This window comes from Pelophylax lessonae (assembly GCF_965119305.1).
Source record: "Pelophylax lessonae genome assembly, chromosome: 3".
Classification (NCBI taxonomy): Eukaryota; Metazoa; Chordata; class Amphibia; order Anura; family Ranidae; genus Pelophylax; species Pelophylax lessonae.
In genome coordinates this window covers 493,757,411-493,774,459 of record NC_138770.1, presented here as the reverse complement: position 1 = coordinate 493,774,459, position 17,049 = coordinate 493,757,411, and the positions used below count along the sequence as shown (strand labels likewise).

Genomic DNA, 17,049 nt, shown 5'->3' with positions numbered 1-17,049 from the left:
TTTGTGAATGAAAAATCTCGGAGACCCATTTGCCACTGCAGCAGAGGGACTCATAGTACAAAATGGAGCACAAGTGTGATGAAGTCACTGCATTTGTAGTCCATTAACACTTCCTTCAGCCCTGCTACCCATTGCGGATCGGGTGGACAGATTATTGGGTGGGGCTGGGGAAGACCCAGCTGTCATGGTACACGTGGGTACCAATGACATTGGCAGAGGAAGATGTAGAGTCCTAAACGATTTCAGGGACTTAGGCGCTAAGTTGAGGAGAAGGACCTCCAAGGTAGTATTTTCCGAAATACTACCTGTACCTCGAGCCACACCAGAGAGGCAGCGGGAGATTAGGGAAGTTAACGAGTGGCTGAGGAGCTGGTGTAGTAAGGAGGGTTTTGGGTTCCTGGAGAACTGGGCCGACTTCTCAGTCGGCCACCGGCTCTTTGGTAGGGACGGATTGCACTTAAATGGGGTGGGTGCAGCCGTACTGGGTGAGAGGATGGCCACAAAGTTAGAGGGGCTTTTAAACTAGGGAATGGGGGGGAGGGTACAGATGTAGAATTAGCCAGTGGAAAGCAAGATTCAGAGGGCAGAAATGGGGGCATTAGCAGTAGGGTGTTTGGAGCTCCTATACCCAGGGTGGGTATGGGGAAAAACCACAAGAGCAGCCTAAAAACATCAAATGAGGATATTTGTAACCGGTCAAAATTATGAGGTTTGTATACCAATGCTAGAAGCCTGGCCAACAAGATGGGAGAGCTGGAGCTGCTGATGTTTGAGGAGGACTAAGATTTTGTGGGGATAACTGAGACTTGGTTTGACAGCTCTCATGACTGGATGGCGACCATTCAGGGGTATTCCCTTTATCGCAGAGATAGAGAAGGTAAAAAAGGGGGAGGGGTATGTTTGTATATTAAGAACAGTATACAGGTAAATATGAGGGATGATATTAATAATGGAGCTAAGGACGAGGCAGAATCCCTATGGGTAGAGCTTCAAAGGGAAGGCACGGTGAGGAAGGTAATATTGGGCGTATGCTATAGGCCACCCCACCAGAGGGAGGAGGGGGAGGTGGACCTCATTTTACAGATAGGATTGGCAGCAAGGATGGAAATGTCATTATAATGGGGGACTTTAATTATCCTGATATAGATTGGGCAGAAGGAACCGCACACTCAGCCAAGGCTCGGCAGTTCCTAAATGTTTTGCAGGACAATTTCATGGGTCAGATGGTGAATGCACCGACAAGAAACAATGCGGTACTTGACCTACTGATTACTAACAATGCAGACCTGCTCACGGATATAGAAATACAGGAGAACTTAGGAAATAAGTTTCAGTATTAATTACAGTAATAGGAAGCAGAGGGGTAATATAAGGACACTGAATTTCAAAAGAGCCAATTTCCCAAAACTGCGCTCGCTGCTAGAAAATATCAATTGGGATAGAACCCTGGGAACAAAGAACAGGGAGGAAAAATGGGAGTGCTTCAAGAGCATACTTAACAAAGGGATTGACCAGTGCATTCCAAAGGGAAATACATTTAAAAGAGCAAAATTAAACCCTGGGTGGCTAAACTCCAACATAAAAATGTATATTAGTGCTAAAGAAAAGGCCTTCAAAAAATACAAGACTGAGGGGTCATTGGCAGCATTTAAGCATTACAAAGAGTGTAATAAGAAATGTAAAGATGAAATCAGGGCGGCTAAAATAGAACACGAGAGACATATAGCGGAGGAGAGTAAAAAGAACCCCAAGAAGTTTTTTAAGTATATAAACAGTAAGAAAGCGAGGCTAGAACACATTGGCCCCATAAAAGATGACAAAGGAAATATGGCCACTGAGGACAGAGAAAAGGCGGAAGTGTTAAATAATTTCTTCTCTTCAGTCTTCACAAAAGAATCGGGGGGCTACACAAACCTAGCTTGTAAGGCCGAACTAAACAACACACCTCAGGAAATACCGCCATGGCTAACAGAAGATAGACTTAAAACTAAACTAGAGAAACTTAACATAAATAAATCACCGGGACCGGATGGCTTGCACCCGAGGGTTCTGAAAGAGCTCAGCCAGGTGATTGCCAGACCATTATTCTTGATCTTTAAGGATAGTTTACAGACGGGTATGGTGCCAGCTGATTGGAAAAAAGCCAACGTGGTACCAATATTTAAAAAGGGGCCGAGATGTATCCTGGGTAACTATAGGCCAGTCAGCCTAACATCTGTAGTCTGCAAGATTTTGGAGGGGATGTTAAGGGACCACATACAAGACTTTAGTAATGAAAATGGTATTATTAGTAGTAATCAGCATGGATTCATGAAAAATCGTTCTTCCCAAACCAATCTATTAACCTTCTACGATGAAGTGAGCTGCCACCTAGATAAAGGTAAGCCGGTGGATGTGGTGTATCTGGACTTTGCAAAGGCCTTTGACACCGTTCCCCACAAACGCTTACTGTACAAACTAAGGAAGGTAGGTATGGACCATAGGGTGAGTACCTGGATAGAGAACTGGCTCCAGGGGAGAGTCCAGAGGGTGGTGATTAATGGGGAGTACTCGGATTGGGCGGGTGTGGAAAGTGGGGTCCCCCAGGGTTCTGTCCTGGGACCAATCCTGTTTAATTTATTCATAAATGATCTAGAGGAGGGGATATCTAGTACAATCTCAGTATTTGCGGATGATACTAAACTAAGCATGCCAATATCTTCTATGCAGGATGTGGAAACCTTACAAGCGGACCTGAACAAAATAACGGGGTGGGCAACTACATGGCAGATGAGGTTTAATGTTGAAAAATGTAAAGTAATGCACTTGGGGGCCAGAAACCAGAAAGCAAGCTACTCACTAGGGGGGAACCTCTGGGTGAGTCTAGGATGGAAAGGGACCTGGGGGTACTGGTAGACAACAGGCTTGGCAGTGGCATGCAATGCCAAGCCGCTGCAAGCAAAGCCAACAGAATACTGGGATGTATAAAAAAGGGGATTCACTCCAGAAATAAAGAGATTATTCTCCCACTCTACAAGACTCTGGTCCGGCCACATTTGGAGTATGCTGTCCAGTTCTGGGCACCGGTCCTCAGGAAGGATGTGCTGGAATTGGAAAGAGTCCAGAGAAGGGCAACAAAAATAATTAGGGGAATGGAGGACATCAGCTATGAGGAAAGACTACAAGCACTGAACTTATTCTCTCTGGAGAAGAGACGATTGAGGGGGGGATATGATATCAATGTACAGATACTGTACTGGCGACCCTAGCATAAGGAACAAACTATTCAGAGAGAGGAGATACAATAAGACACGTGGCCATTCACTAAAACTAGAGGAAAGGCGGTTTAACCTTAAAATGCGTAAGGGGTTCTTCACTGTAAGAGCGGTAAGGATGTGGAATTCTCTTCCACAAGCAGTCGTATCAGCTGGGAGCATTGATAGTTTCAAAAAACTATTAGATGGGCACCTTGGAGACCACAACATACAGGGGTACACAATGTACGGTTAAAAGCAAACACACACACATCATAGGTTGAACTGGATGGACTGATGTCTTTTTTCAACCTCACTAACTATGTAACTATGTAACTATGTAACTATGCTACCGAATGTCCATATCACAGTACAGACCAGTGGTTGCAGAAAATGTATGGAGATGCCAGAGCACTGCACATGGAATCCACTGATCAGCTGCAATGCTTTCCAGACTCCAATGCAAAAAAAAAATTATATATATTAATAATAAAAAAAATATTTATTATACCTCTGCAAAAGGTGGAGTTAGCCTTAAAGAGTATGAGATGGCACATGCATTGATCTATGAAAACAACTGTTAAAGTAAACTTTAAATAAAATAACTCCTGCATATAAATATCAGTCAAAGGACATTTTTTCTTAAAAAATAAATAAATAAAATTAATTAATAAAAAAAGAATAAGAAAAAGAGAGAGAAGAAAGAAAATACAAGCAATGGCTCTCCACTTCACCACTTTGAAACCTGTTGCTGTGCCTGGCACTGCTTAGCCATAACATGATTGAAAACATTTCCCAGCGGGCAAATGGGTCAGCAGGTCTGCGATGCATCTAAGGTCACCGTTGGCATACAATGCAGGAATGGGTGTAGGGGAATCCATATTTAGTGTTATTAGGAAAAAATAGTGATCTTGTAATCGTAAAAACTGTTTTAACGCTACATACACAGTGCCTTGCGAAAGTATTCAGCCCCCTTGAACTTTGCGACCTTTTGCCACATTTCAGGCTTCAAACATAAAGATATAAAACTGTAATTTTTTTGTGAAGAATCAACAAGTGGGACACAATCATGAACTGGAACACATTTTTTTGGATATTTCAAACTTTGTTAACAAATAAAAAACTGAAAAATTGGGCGTGCAAAATGATTCAGCCCCTTTACTTTCAGTGCAGCAAAGTCTCTCCTGAAGTTCAGTGAGGATCTCTGAATGATCCAATGTTGACCTAAATGACTAATGATGATAAATAGAATCCACCTGTGTGTAATCAAGTCTCCGTATAAATGCACCTGCACTGTGATAGTCTCAGAGGTCCGTTTTTAAAGCGCAGAGAGCATCATGAAGAATAAGGAACACACCAGGCAGGTCCGAGATACTGTTGTGGAGAAGTTTAAAGCCGGATTTGGATACAAAAAGATTTCCCAAGCTTTAAACAACCCAAGGAGCACTGTGCAAGCGATAATATTGAAATGGAAGGAGTATCAGACCACTGCAAATCTACGAAGACCTGGCCATCCCTCTAAACTTTCAGCTCATACAAGGAGAAGACTGATCAGAGATGCAGCCAAGAGGCCCATGATCACTCTGGATGAACTGCAGAGATCTACAGCTGAGGGGGGAGACTCTGTCCATAGGACAACAATCAGCCGTATACTGCACAAATCTGGCCTTTATGGAAGAGTGGCAAGAAGAAAGCCATTTCTTAAAGATATCCATAAAAAGTGTTGTTTAAAGTTTGCCACAAGCCACCTGGGAGACACACCAAACATGTGGAAGAAGGTGCTCTGGCATCATGGTTTGGGTCTGCTTTTCTTCAGCAGGGACAGGGAAGATGGTTAAAATTGATGGGAAGATGGATGGAGCCAAATACAAGACCATTCTGGAAGAAAACCTGATGAGTCGGCAAAAGACCTGAGACTGGGACGGAGATTTGTCTTCCAACAAGACAATGATCCAAAACATAAAGCAAAATCTACAATGGAATGGTTCACAAATAAACATATCCAGGTGTTAGAATGGCCAAGTCAAAGTCCAGACCTGAATTCAATCGAGAATCTGTGAAAAGAACTGAAAACTGCTGTTCACAAACCCTCTCCATCCAACCTCACTGAGCTCAAGCTGTTTTGCAAGGAGGAATGGGCAAAAATTTCAGTCTCTCGTTGTGCAAAACTGATAGAGACTTACCCCAAGCGACTTACAGCTGTAACCTCAGCAAAAGGTGGCACTACACAGTATTAACTTAAGGGGGCTGAATAATTTTGCACACCCAATTTTTCAGTTTTTTATTTGTTAAAAAAGTTTGAAATATCCAATAAATTTCGTTCCACTTCATGATTGTGTCCCACTTGTTGATTCTTCACAAAAAATTCAAGTTAGACTTACCGGTAACTTGTTTTCCAATAGTCTTTCAGGACAGCACCTTAGAGAGATGGCTCCTCCCTCTCCTCAACAGGAAACACCCCATCCACCAGATTTTAAAAATAGGCTTCTCCTACCATTCACCAGTTTGTAGAAGAGTACCTCCGGCCCATGCTGGAACACATAAACAGATATGGTTAATCACAGCAAAAAAATTTTATACAATAGGGCGGAACTCCTGTTGTCCTGAAAGACTATTGGAAAACAAGTTACCGGTAAGTCTAACTTGAATTTTCCCTAAAACGTCTTTCAGGACAGCACCTTAGAGAGGATTATCTAGACTTACTTAGTTTAGGGAGGGACCACAGCCTGATGGACCTTTCTGCCAAAAGCCTGATCCCCAGCTGCCAAAAGGTCCAAACTATAATGTCGTGCAAACGTAAAGTAACTTGACCACGTAGCCGCTTTGCAGATCTGATCTGGAGTGGCACCAGCTTTTTCTGCCCATGAAGTGGCTAGAGCTCTAGTAGAGTGAGCTCTAATCCCCTGCGGGGGAGATAATTTCATTTGGGAGTAAGCCTCTAAAATAGTGGATCTAAGCCATCTGGCAATTGATCCCTTTGATGCCTGGCGACCTTTTTATTGCCAGAAAAAAGAACAAAAAGAGATTTTGAGGATCTAAACTCTTTAGTACCCTCTAAGTAGTCTAAGTAGTGTATAAGAACTCTTCTTACATCTAAACAGTGAAAACTTCTTTCCTTATCTCCTGATGGACTAGGACAGAAGGTCGGTAATACAATTTCTTGTGATCGGTTTTTCGTTGTGAGAAACCCTGGATCCGTTTTGAGAATTATCCTGTCCGGATATATGGACAAAAAGGGTGCAATAACCGATTAAGCATGCAGTTCACTAATTCTTCTTCCTGATGTTATTGCAACCAAGAAAGCAGTTTTGAGGGAAAGATTTCTTAGTGTAATTGTTTCTAATGGTTCAAAAGGTTCCTTTGTCAAGGCCTGAAGAACTACTGATAAGTCCCATTTGGGGAAACTCTTGATAGGTGCTGGTCTGGAGCAGGTAAGGGCCCTGAAGAATCTGATGATCAGAGATTCTGAGGAAATGGGCTTTTCTAGGAATACTCCCAAAGCTGCTACTTGCACCTTGAGGGTACTTACTGCCAAACCCTTTACTGCCCCCTCCTGTAGAAATTCCAAAATTGAAACTATACTGTCCAATTTTAGATCTTTTAATTCACACCAGATTATAAGTTTTCCAAACCTTTACATATATATCCCTTGTGACTTTTTTCCTACTGGAAAGTAGAGTAGCAATTACTGCGTCTGAAAGTCCTTTCCTTTTTAGCAGTTGCTTCTCAGATACCAGGCGGTGAGCTTTAGCTTTTCCACTTCTGGATGACAGACTGGACCTTGAAGCAGTAAGTCCTGACGAAGAGGAAGCTGAAAGGCAGGTTTGGCTGTCAGTTGAAGGACAGTTGAAAACCAGACCCTTTTGGGCCAATATGGAGTGATCAGGATCACTGAGGCTCTTTCCGTTTGGATGTTTCTCAGCACCAGCGGAATAAGTTGGAAGGGAGGGAAGGCATACCCCAAACTGAACTTCCAGGGATGTGCTAGAGAATCCACTCCCAGAGAGTTGTCGTTTCTGTGGAGAGAGAAGTAAAGTGGAAGTTTTGCATTTTCTTTTGTTGCAAACAGATCCACTTCTGGTCTTCCCCAAGTCTTGACTATCAACATAAAGACTTCTGGATTTAAGCTCCACTCTGCTTCTCGGATCTTCTGTCTGCTTAGATAATCTGCCACATTGTTTAGTGTACCTGACAAGGAAAGCAACCGACTTTCCGCCCACTGTAGAATTTCTGTTGCCAATAGCTGTAGGGCTTTGGTTCTTGTGCCCCCTTGCTTGTTTAGATATGCCACTGTAGTGGCGTTGTCTGAAAGGACTTGTACATGAGTCCCCTGAAGGTTTTGAGAAAAGGCAGCTAGAGCCAGGCCGACTGCTTTCAACTCCTTCCAATTTGAGGATTTTGTTGTCTCGAACTGAGACCAAATCCCCTGTGCCAGGTTTTGGTTCCAGTGGGCTCCCCACCCCCATCTGCTGGCATCCGTTGTTAATCTTTGGTCTGCCGGGAAGGCCCAGGCCAATCCCTGCGACAGGATTATTTGGTTTCTACACCACCAGAGGGATCTCTTGACCTTGGTGGGGATTTTTACCTTCAAATCCAAAGTCTCTGGATTGTGATCCTAGATTCTGAGGAGAAAATATTGCAGTGGTCGAAAATGAAGCCTTGCCCATTGAATGGCTGGTATTGATGCAGTTAGGTTCCCTAGAACTGACATGATCTCTCTGATTGACCACCACTGATTTGTTTGTAGCCTTGCTACCATAGTCTGGATCTTGACCTGTTTGTCTTCTGGTAAGAAGATTCTTTGTTCCACTGAGCATATCTGAAACCCTAGGAACTGAACCCGCTGAGCCGGTGTGAGGTTCGATTTCTGGACATTCACTATCCAGCCCAGAGACTCTAGATGACCTCTTGCTTTGTGCAGATTCTCTTGAAGCTTTTCTTTGGAAGGAGCAAAGAAAAAGTAGGCCGTCCAAGTATGGCACCACAGAGATTCCCTGAAGGCGGAGGGGTGCTAGACACTCTGCCATCACTTTCGTAAAAATACGAGGGGCAGATGATAGGCCGAAAGGGAGTGCTTTGAATTGAATGTGAAGCATTTCCTTCCCCAGATTTACCGCCAACCTTAGGAATCTCTGCGAATGAGGGGCTATAGGGATATGCAGGTAAGCATCCCTCAAGTCTATTGATGCCATAAAGCATCCTTTGGTTAACAGAGTTCTGACTGTAAGAATTGAGTCCCTCCGAAACTTCTTGTACAGAACTGACCTGCTTAGTGGTTTCAGATTTAGGATAAGACGGAAATCCCCCGATGGTTTCTTTTTTTTAAATATATGTGGGAATAAAACCCTTGATGTTGTTCCTCCACTGGTACTGGACAGACAACTCCCTGTCGTCTCAGGTCCTTTAGTAGGTCCATCATAGCCAGGGCTTTTGCTGCATCTCTTGGAAGGTTTGTGACAAAGAACCTTTTGGGCGGTGTCTCTGAAAACTCCATCTTGTAGCCTTGGGACAGCATATCTAGAATATATTGGCTTTCTGTTATGGCTGCCCAATAGGGGAGGAATTCCCTCAACCTTCCTCCCTCCGGCAATGTCCTGTCATTGCGTTTTGCTGTTTGACGCAAGAGGATGAAAGAGAACACTTCCTTTTCCTTTAGGTCTTTGCGTTGACCAATTTCTCCTCCTCTCCTGGGGTCTGCTATCCTGCTGAGCTTTTGGAGGTCGAAAAAGCTTTTTAGTTGGCTGTTTTTTCTTAATGGAAAAATACCTCTTTTTGTCTGCTGTTCTATCTAGAACAGAGTCAAACTCAGGACCGAATAGGAGATCCCCTTGGAATGGGATTCCACACAGCTTGTTCTTGGAAGCTGCATCTCCAGGCCATGTTTTTTTTAACCAAAGAGCTCTTCTGGCCGAGTTGGTTAATGCTGCAGACCTTGCCATCATCTTCACTCACTCTGCTGAAGCATCTGCAATAAATGCTATAGCCGTGGAGAGAGTGGAAAAAGAATCCAAAATTTCTTGCTTAGGGGAATCTGCCATAATGTGTGCCTTTAACTGGCTAAGCCAGTACTCCAGATTCCTGGAAACACAGGTAACTGCCACGGCAGGCTTAAGATTCCCCATGATGGATTGCCAGGATCTCTTAAGTTGCTGGTCCATCTTCTTATCCATGGGATCCCTCAGGACTCCCATGTCTTCAAATGCTAGGTCAGTTGACCTAGAAACCTGGGAGAAGGCTGCATTAATCTTTGGCATCTTATTCCAGTGGGCCCCTGGATCCTCATCAAAGGGAAACCGCCTTTTAAAGGCTTTAGGGAAGAAGGTTTTTCTCTCTGGCTCAGCCCACTCATTTTTAATAGCATCTGAGATGGTCTGATGCAATGGAAAGGTACGACTCTTAGGCTCGTCCAGGCCCGCATACATTTTATCATGCAGGGATAGTTCCTTCTCATCTTCCTCTAAACCCAGGGTAATATAAACTGCCTTTAAGAGACCATCCACCTGTTCCAAGGATAGTTTATATTTAGAGGGCCTACTTTGTGCCCCTTCCTCCTCTTCTTCCTCTGATTCCTCTTTGGAATGTGAGGGGGAATGATTTCCTTGGGTGGGAGGAACCCCTTCTGTTTCCACTGAAGCAACCAATTGTGAACCCTGAGAAGAATGTGAGGCTGATGGCTGACTCAGGGCAGGATCCTGCAGGGATGACCGAAAGGATTGAATGGTAGCATCCAGTTCCTTTCTTACAGATGCGACTAAATCGCCACATACTGCAGATGCTTCTTCTTTGACTAAGGCATCAATACATCCCTGGCAAAGTGTCTTTTTCCAGAGTTCGGACAACTTTGCTTTGCATGAGGGGCATTTCCTCTTGACAACTGTTTCAGAGCTTCTAGCCTGGAAGACATGAAAGAAAACATACACATTCTTCTTAATGAGTCAGCCTGATTCTCAGGGCCACCTAGGTGCACAGGAAGACATTAAGGTAAGCCCCATGTGCCCTGACAGGCCCCCAGCCACTGGGGGGATAGGAAAAAAAGGATGGAGAGAGAGACCCCACAGTAAGATAGGCAATAACAGAGTTACTCCTTACCTGGGCCTTACTGGTGCCTGTGCCTGTCCCACTCGCTGTTGAAGCTGTATCCATTTGCTTGGCAGCAGTATCACCGTGGCTTTCGGTACCAGTTCCGGAGACCAAAAGCGCACCTGCACTGGACTGGAACCGGAATAGGCACCAGCTTGCTCCTCCCCTCTTCCCCTGCACCGGCGGAAATGACGCCACGCACCCCCTGCCGAACGCCGCCCCTCCCGGAAACCTCACTTCCGGCCGGACGAGCGTCACTCGATCCGGGAAAGTGGCAACAAATTTGAAAAAGTAGCGGTGGGTTAAGAAAAAAGTACTGCACCGCCAGCCCGAAATGCCGTCCAGGGATTGCGCTCTGCGGGGTCCTGACTCAGCCTAGAGTACTGAAGGGGAAGAAGGAGCCCATGCATTGCCGTCGGTCGCGTGAATGGGAGGAAGCAAAAGTCTCCAATATAGGGTAAGGTGGACGTAGGAAGCCCGGTCTCTCAGGTAGCACCTTAAGAGCCCAGACTCCCCACACAGGTGTTCCTCGGCCGGAGGAAACACAAAAACTGGTGAATGGTGGGAGAAGCCTCCTTTTAAAATCTGGTGGATGGGGTGTTTCCTGTTGAGGAGAGGGAGGAGCCATCTCTCTAAGGTGCTGTCCTGAAAGACGTTTTAGGGAAAATTAGAGTTTTATATCTTTATGTTTGAAGCCTGAAATGTGGCAAAAGGTTGCAAAGTTCCTAAAAATGGAGGAAAAAGCAGCAGTGCGTGTTATACGGCGATCTTAAAAAAAAAAAAAAAACGGCCAGGAAGCATTGCCGAGAGCAGAAGGGGCGGGCCGGGCCGAGGAGAAGGAAGGATGAACTGTCATAAGAGCATAAGGGGGCGGGCCGGGCCGAGGAGAAGGGAGAACGAGCGAGCGCAGTCATCGGAAGTCCCGCCTATGACAGACGTCACACGTCTCGGCAGAGGAGGCGGGACGTCCGATGACTGCGCTCGCTCGTTCTTCCTTCTCCTCGGCCCGGCCCGCCCCTTCTGCTCTCGGCGCTCCTTCCCGGCCTTTTTTAAAACAAATATGGTCAGTTCCAATGGCGCTTGCGAGGCTGCATATTTGGACATTGCGCTTGCGAGGCTGCATGGACACTGCTGGTGGGCTGCATACATGGACACTGCTGGTGGGCTGCATACATGGACACTGCTGGTGGGCTGCATACATGGACACTGCTGGTGGGCTGCATACATGGACACTGCTGGTGGGCTGCATACATGGACACTGCTGATGAGGCTGCATTCATGAGCACTGGTGAGATATCCTTTGATTTAAAAAAAAAAAAAAAAAAAATATGTTCTGAGTTCAAAGCTGTTTATTTTAAATTTAAGCTTTTTTCCTGAAATTGCGTGTTATACGCCGATAAATACGGTGTATATATATATATATATATATATATATATATATATATATATATATATAAAATAATGTTATTTATCTTGGCCTAAAATGTGTATTATTTTTAGTTAAAACAAATCTCAAAGATTTGTACCCGCCATTTTACAGTACTTACTCAATAGCAGCATCCAGATCAGGAGCTTGAAGATCCCGTAGTAGAGCTTTTACCCGTGCTTGGTTCTCAGTGGTCATGTGAAGAGTCTGTAGAGAAGTGGTGACTGTTGTGCCACCACGGGCTCGAGTGCTGTGCCTCTGGTCCTGGCTAAAAGAAATATACAAACATAAGGAAAGTAATAAGATCCATAGTACTTAGCATTAAATATTATATCATATTTTTGCAAATATAACCCCCACATGCAGTGTCAATTAGCTCTTTCACCAAATGCATAGCACCCTTATGGGTGAGTGGTACAATGTAACGGTAAAAGGACATGTCAGCATTAATCAATCATCACTGGGACTATGCTCATTTTAAAGTAATACATTTGGACTGGTTTGATGTTCATCATTGGACCTATACATCTTCACCAGTTTTTGCCTTGTGTCTTTTATGGCCTCACATATTCATTTTGTACATGTCAGATCCATATGTATAAATTTTGTATTGTCTGTTTTGTTTTTAAAGATGCAATATTAATAAATATTTCATGTTTTTAAGGACATTCTTATTATTTTGATCTACCCGGTACCTCTAAAGTCCCACCAGCCCTCTTATCATTTTTCTGACCCCTTGGTCGATTCACTCTTGGTCTCCTTGGTTCCCCCCTTCCCAGCATCCCCCCCTCCCCCCTCTTTCTCCTTCCTTCCTTTCCTTCCTTCCTCGTTCTTCCCTTTTTTCCCCCCCTTTTTCCCTCCTTCCCGTTTCCCCTTCCCTCCTCCCGCCTTTTTGTCTCCCTCTCCTCTTTTTTTCTTACTTTTTTCTTTTCTCTTCCCTCTCCCCCTTTATCTCTTTTTCCGCATTCTTCCTTTCTTTCTTCCCCCCTTTTTTTCCTTTTTCTTTTCTCCTACCCCAGCACCAGCCTGTGCACCTTAGGCTTTAGTTGTGGGTAAAAACTTGGGATATCTTTCCCAGCATATACATTACACTGTGGGACTTGATTTTTTTTGTCACTTCTGGACCTTTATTTTATTTTGCATTTTTGTACCATTTATCTTACATATTGTATGTTTGTTTACTTTGCATATTGGCGCTGCACTACTGTTTAATATTTGTGTTTTGAGGTTGGCTATACTACATTTTGTGCTAGCAGCCACTTCGCCACTTTAAAACATTGGGATTTTTGTTCTTACTGTAAAATCCATTTCTCTGAGTTCATTGATGGACACAGCTCTCCATATGTAGAACCATAGGGTTATATTGCCCCCTACAGGAGTAGGACACTAGGCAGAAAAAAGACTTGGCTACGTCTATGGTCAGTCCTAGGTGGCATATATCCACCTCTCTGCTAAAGGCCTTCAGTTTACTAACAAGCAGTGTCAGAAGTATCAAAAACTCCATAAAGGGGTGGCAGCTGTGTCAATCAATGAACTCAAGAGAAATAGATTTTACATTAAATACAAAAATCCCATTTTCTCTTTCGTTCATTGATGAATACAGCTCTCCATATTCAGAATCATAGGGACATCCCCAAGCAGTGCCAAACATGAGGGGTGGGACAACAAAAAAAATCCCAAGGCTAAACAATAGCCAACAAGGTAAACAGGAGTTTAACAAAAACAACTGAAGCCCAACCTGAACAATACACCCTCAAAGAGGGAACAGACCCTCTAAACAACAGCCTGCAAAACCTTGCGGACAAAAGAAGCATCCGCAGATGCCAACACATCCACTTTGTGGAATTTAGCGAAAGTGTGCATCGACAACCAAGTGGCCGCCTTGCAAGCCTGTGCCACGGACGCCTGATTACGGAAGGCCCAAGAAACACCAAGCGCCTGAGTACAGTGTGCCGTTAAAGGGAAAGGAGGAACCTGACCTTTGATAGAATAGGTCTGAGTCATCATCTGTCTGATCCATCTGGAAATGGTCGTAGAAGATGCAGACAGTCCTTTTCTTGATCCGTCTGTGATCAGGTAGTGAGCCTGACCTCTGAAAAGACTCCGTGGCTGCCAGATACACCTGAATTGCCCGAACCACATCCAGGGCATGCAATGCAAATTCCTTAGGATGTTTGGGCCTGACCTAAGCAAACCCCTATCATTCAGCACCTGGCTTTCAACAGCCAGGCCATCAAAAGCTACCGACTGTAAAGCAGGATGAAAGATCGGCCCCTTAAGGCATCAGATCCTCCCCGAGAGGCAGTCTCCAAGGGATGTCGGAGACCAATCACACCAGGTCGGCGTACCAAGACCGACAATGCCAGCCTGGGGCCACTAGAATGACCAGAATCCCTTCCTGTGCAAAAGCCGCGGCAGAAGCTTGAGAGGAGGGAAGGCGTAGATCAGACAATACTGGTCCAACAGGGCCACCAGAGCGTCTGTGGCATCTGCTAGAGCAGTGGTCCTCAACCCTAGCCTACAGGGCCCACTAACAGGCCAGATTTTCAAGATAACTGAAATACATCCCAGGTGATATCATTTGCTGCTCAGTGATTGCAGTACTCTAGTCTGCATCTCCCCAAGGTAATACCTAAAATCTGGCCTGTTAGTGGACCCTGTAGGCCAGGGTTGAGGACCACTGTGCTAGAGGATCCCGTGACCTTGCCACAAACCTCTGTATATCTTTCTGTTGAGCTGAGACACCCACAGATCCAACTCAGGCGTGCCTCACTGTAGACATATTTGATTAAACATGTCTGGGTGAAGGCACCACTCCCCTTAGTCCAACGCCAGCCAACTGAGATAGTCCGCCTGCCAGTTTTCCACTCCTGGAATGTGTACGATGGAGAGTGCCGGAACTAAGCGTTTTGCCCCCTGGAGGATGCTGGCTACTTGCAGGGCTGCCAACATACTCCTTGCGCTGCCCTGGGGATTGACATAAGCCACCACTGTGGCAATGTTCGACTGGATCTGTACCAGGAGCCCCCCCGGAGCCATCCAGTAATCCAGGCACAGCCGGACTGCCCGAAGTTCCAAGACATTGATTGGTATTCTGGACTCCTCTAGCGTCCTACAATCCTGAGTGGAGCTCAGTCCTAGGACAACTCCCCACCTGGACAGACTGGCATCCGTTGGGACCACTGTCCAATACAAGGGAAGAAAGGATTTGCCCTGCTGAAGAGCCGGAGAGTGAAGCCACCAGACCAGGGACCCCCTGGTTTCCTGGCTCAGCCGAAACTGACTGTCCAGAGACTTTGGAAACTTGTCCCATTTCACCACGATCTCCCTTTGAAGGGACCTCATATAGAACTGTGCAAATGTAACCGCCTTAAAAAGGTAGACACCATCAGGCCCAGCACCCGCATGCACTGCAGAGGGAGGACCAACTGCTGGACAGCAACAGATGGAATTACAGCATGCAACCTCTGGAGTTTGTCCAAAAGGAAGGAGCACTCTACTCTGGCTAGAGCTGAATCCAGAGTCAGACCCTGAATGGAATCAGAGCAGACTTCTGGTAAAATTAGAAGCCAACCAAACTCCTTCAGGGTCTGTATAGTGATCTCCACGTTGTCCATCAAGGCAGCAGAGGACTCTGTTCGCAAGAGGAGGTCGTCCAGGTAGCCCAGTATCGCAATCTCCTGCTAACGTAGCAACGCCAGAACTGGGGCCAACATTTTTGTGAAGGCCCGAGGAATGCAGGCAAGACCAAAGGGCAATGCCAGGAACTGATAATGCTCCTCTCCCACAGCAAAACCAAGGAAGCGCTGGTGTCGAGCACATATTGGTATGTGTAGGGAAGCATCCTTGATGTCGATAGAGGAAAGAAAATCTCCTTGATGTAGGGATGCCACCACCGTGCGAATAGACTCCATTCTGAATTACTGTACCCACACAAAACAGTTCAGGGCCTTGAGGTCCAGAATTGGATGCACTTTGCCCTCCTTCTTTGGGACCATGAACAGGTTTGAATAAAAACCTTGAAACTGTTCCGATACCAAAACTCGGACAATCACACCCTGAAGCAACAGGTCTTGCAATCGGTCCGGGGACAGATATACATTAGAAGGAAAGGACCTTTACAGAGAGCAAAAACAAAACTATCTTGTAACCGGACAGTATCACTTCGTGGACCCATTTTTCATTTGCCAAGGAGGTCCACGGACCCGGAAACCAGCGAAGATGTCCACCCATCCCAGGTAAAGGTGAGGGCGAAACCTTCATGCTGAAGGAGCCTTATCCTTTAGCATGGATCCTCTAAAGGAGTCTAGAGGATCCTGCTCCGGCTTGCCAGACCAGGGCTGCCTGGAACCTCCCGAGGAGGGCTTGAAAGGTTTTGAACCCTTGTCAGTGGAAAACTGCGACAAGGTTCTTTTCCCTTCCCAGACTGTTGAAGAAAGGTACTATTCTTCCCTGTGAGACTCTTAATGATGTCATCCTGGGTAGCCCCAAACAGACAATTGCCTTGAAAGGTTAAATCAGTCAGACCTTAAAAAAAAAAAAAAAAAAAAAAAAAAGAAGAAGTCTGGTTCGCAGACCAACTCTTAAGCCACAATACACGCCTAAGCACCACTGCCAAAACAGATAGCTTAGAAATCAAGGGAGCCGCGTCCAAAGAGGCATCGCAGAAAAAACCTGCAGCCCCTGGATCAACTGTCCGCCAACTCAGCAAAGGCAGGGGGAATCTGCTCACCCTCTTGATCACGGCGCAAATGTTTAGCCCACTGAGTTAGGGTTTGCGACACCAGGGCAATGGCCAGGAAGTGAACATATTGTGACCACAGACTCTGCCTTCCTGTCAGCCGGATCCTCAAAAGCCAGAGATTCCTCTACCTGAATCATGGTTGCCTTGTTTAAGCTGGAGACAGGGGGATCCACCCCCGGTGGGACAGTCCACTTCTTGAGAAGAAACTCTTTAAAAGGGGTACCTCACAGCAAAGCGTTTAGGAGCCACAAAGGGGCGTTTTAGGCGCTCCCAATCTTTATAGACAAACTTGACAAAATAGGAGGGATAAGGAAACACTTTTGCTGTACGAGACAGCTTGTGGGTGTCAAAGGATACAGCCACCTCAGCCACAGTCTCAGCTGCATCCTCCATTTTTAAGATGTAATCAGTGCGTCAACCAGCACCTTCATGTTCGTAGCTACTGGTGTGGAGGAATAACACACACGGCATCCAGGAGGGATCCCTGGAGCCCAGGCAACAGCCACAATAGAGAGCAGGAATCCAGGCACAGGACCACCATCAGCAGCCAGCTGATTCACGGCGAA

At 45.5% G+C, this 17,049-nt stretch overlaps 1 protein-coding gene across 1 annotated transcript in view; it reads right to left on the bottom strand.

Moving 5' to 3' along the window:
- Positions 1-17,049, bottom strand: part of DHX57 (DExH-box helicase 57) — a 295,697-nt gene that overhangs the window by 269,178 nt on the left and 9,470 nt on the right. The window contains exon 3 of the mRNA XM_082251986.1: positions 11,861-12,007. Within this exon, the coding sequence (XP_082108112.1) occupies positions 11,861-12,007 (147 nt within the window). The remainder of the gene's footprint in view (positions 1-11,860; positions 12,008-17,049) is intronic.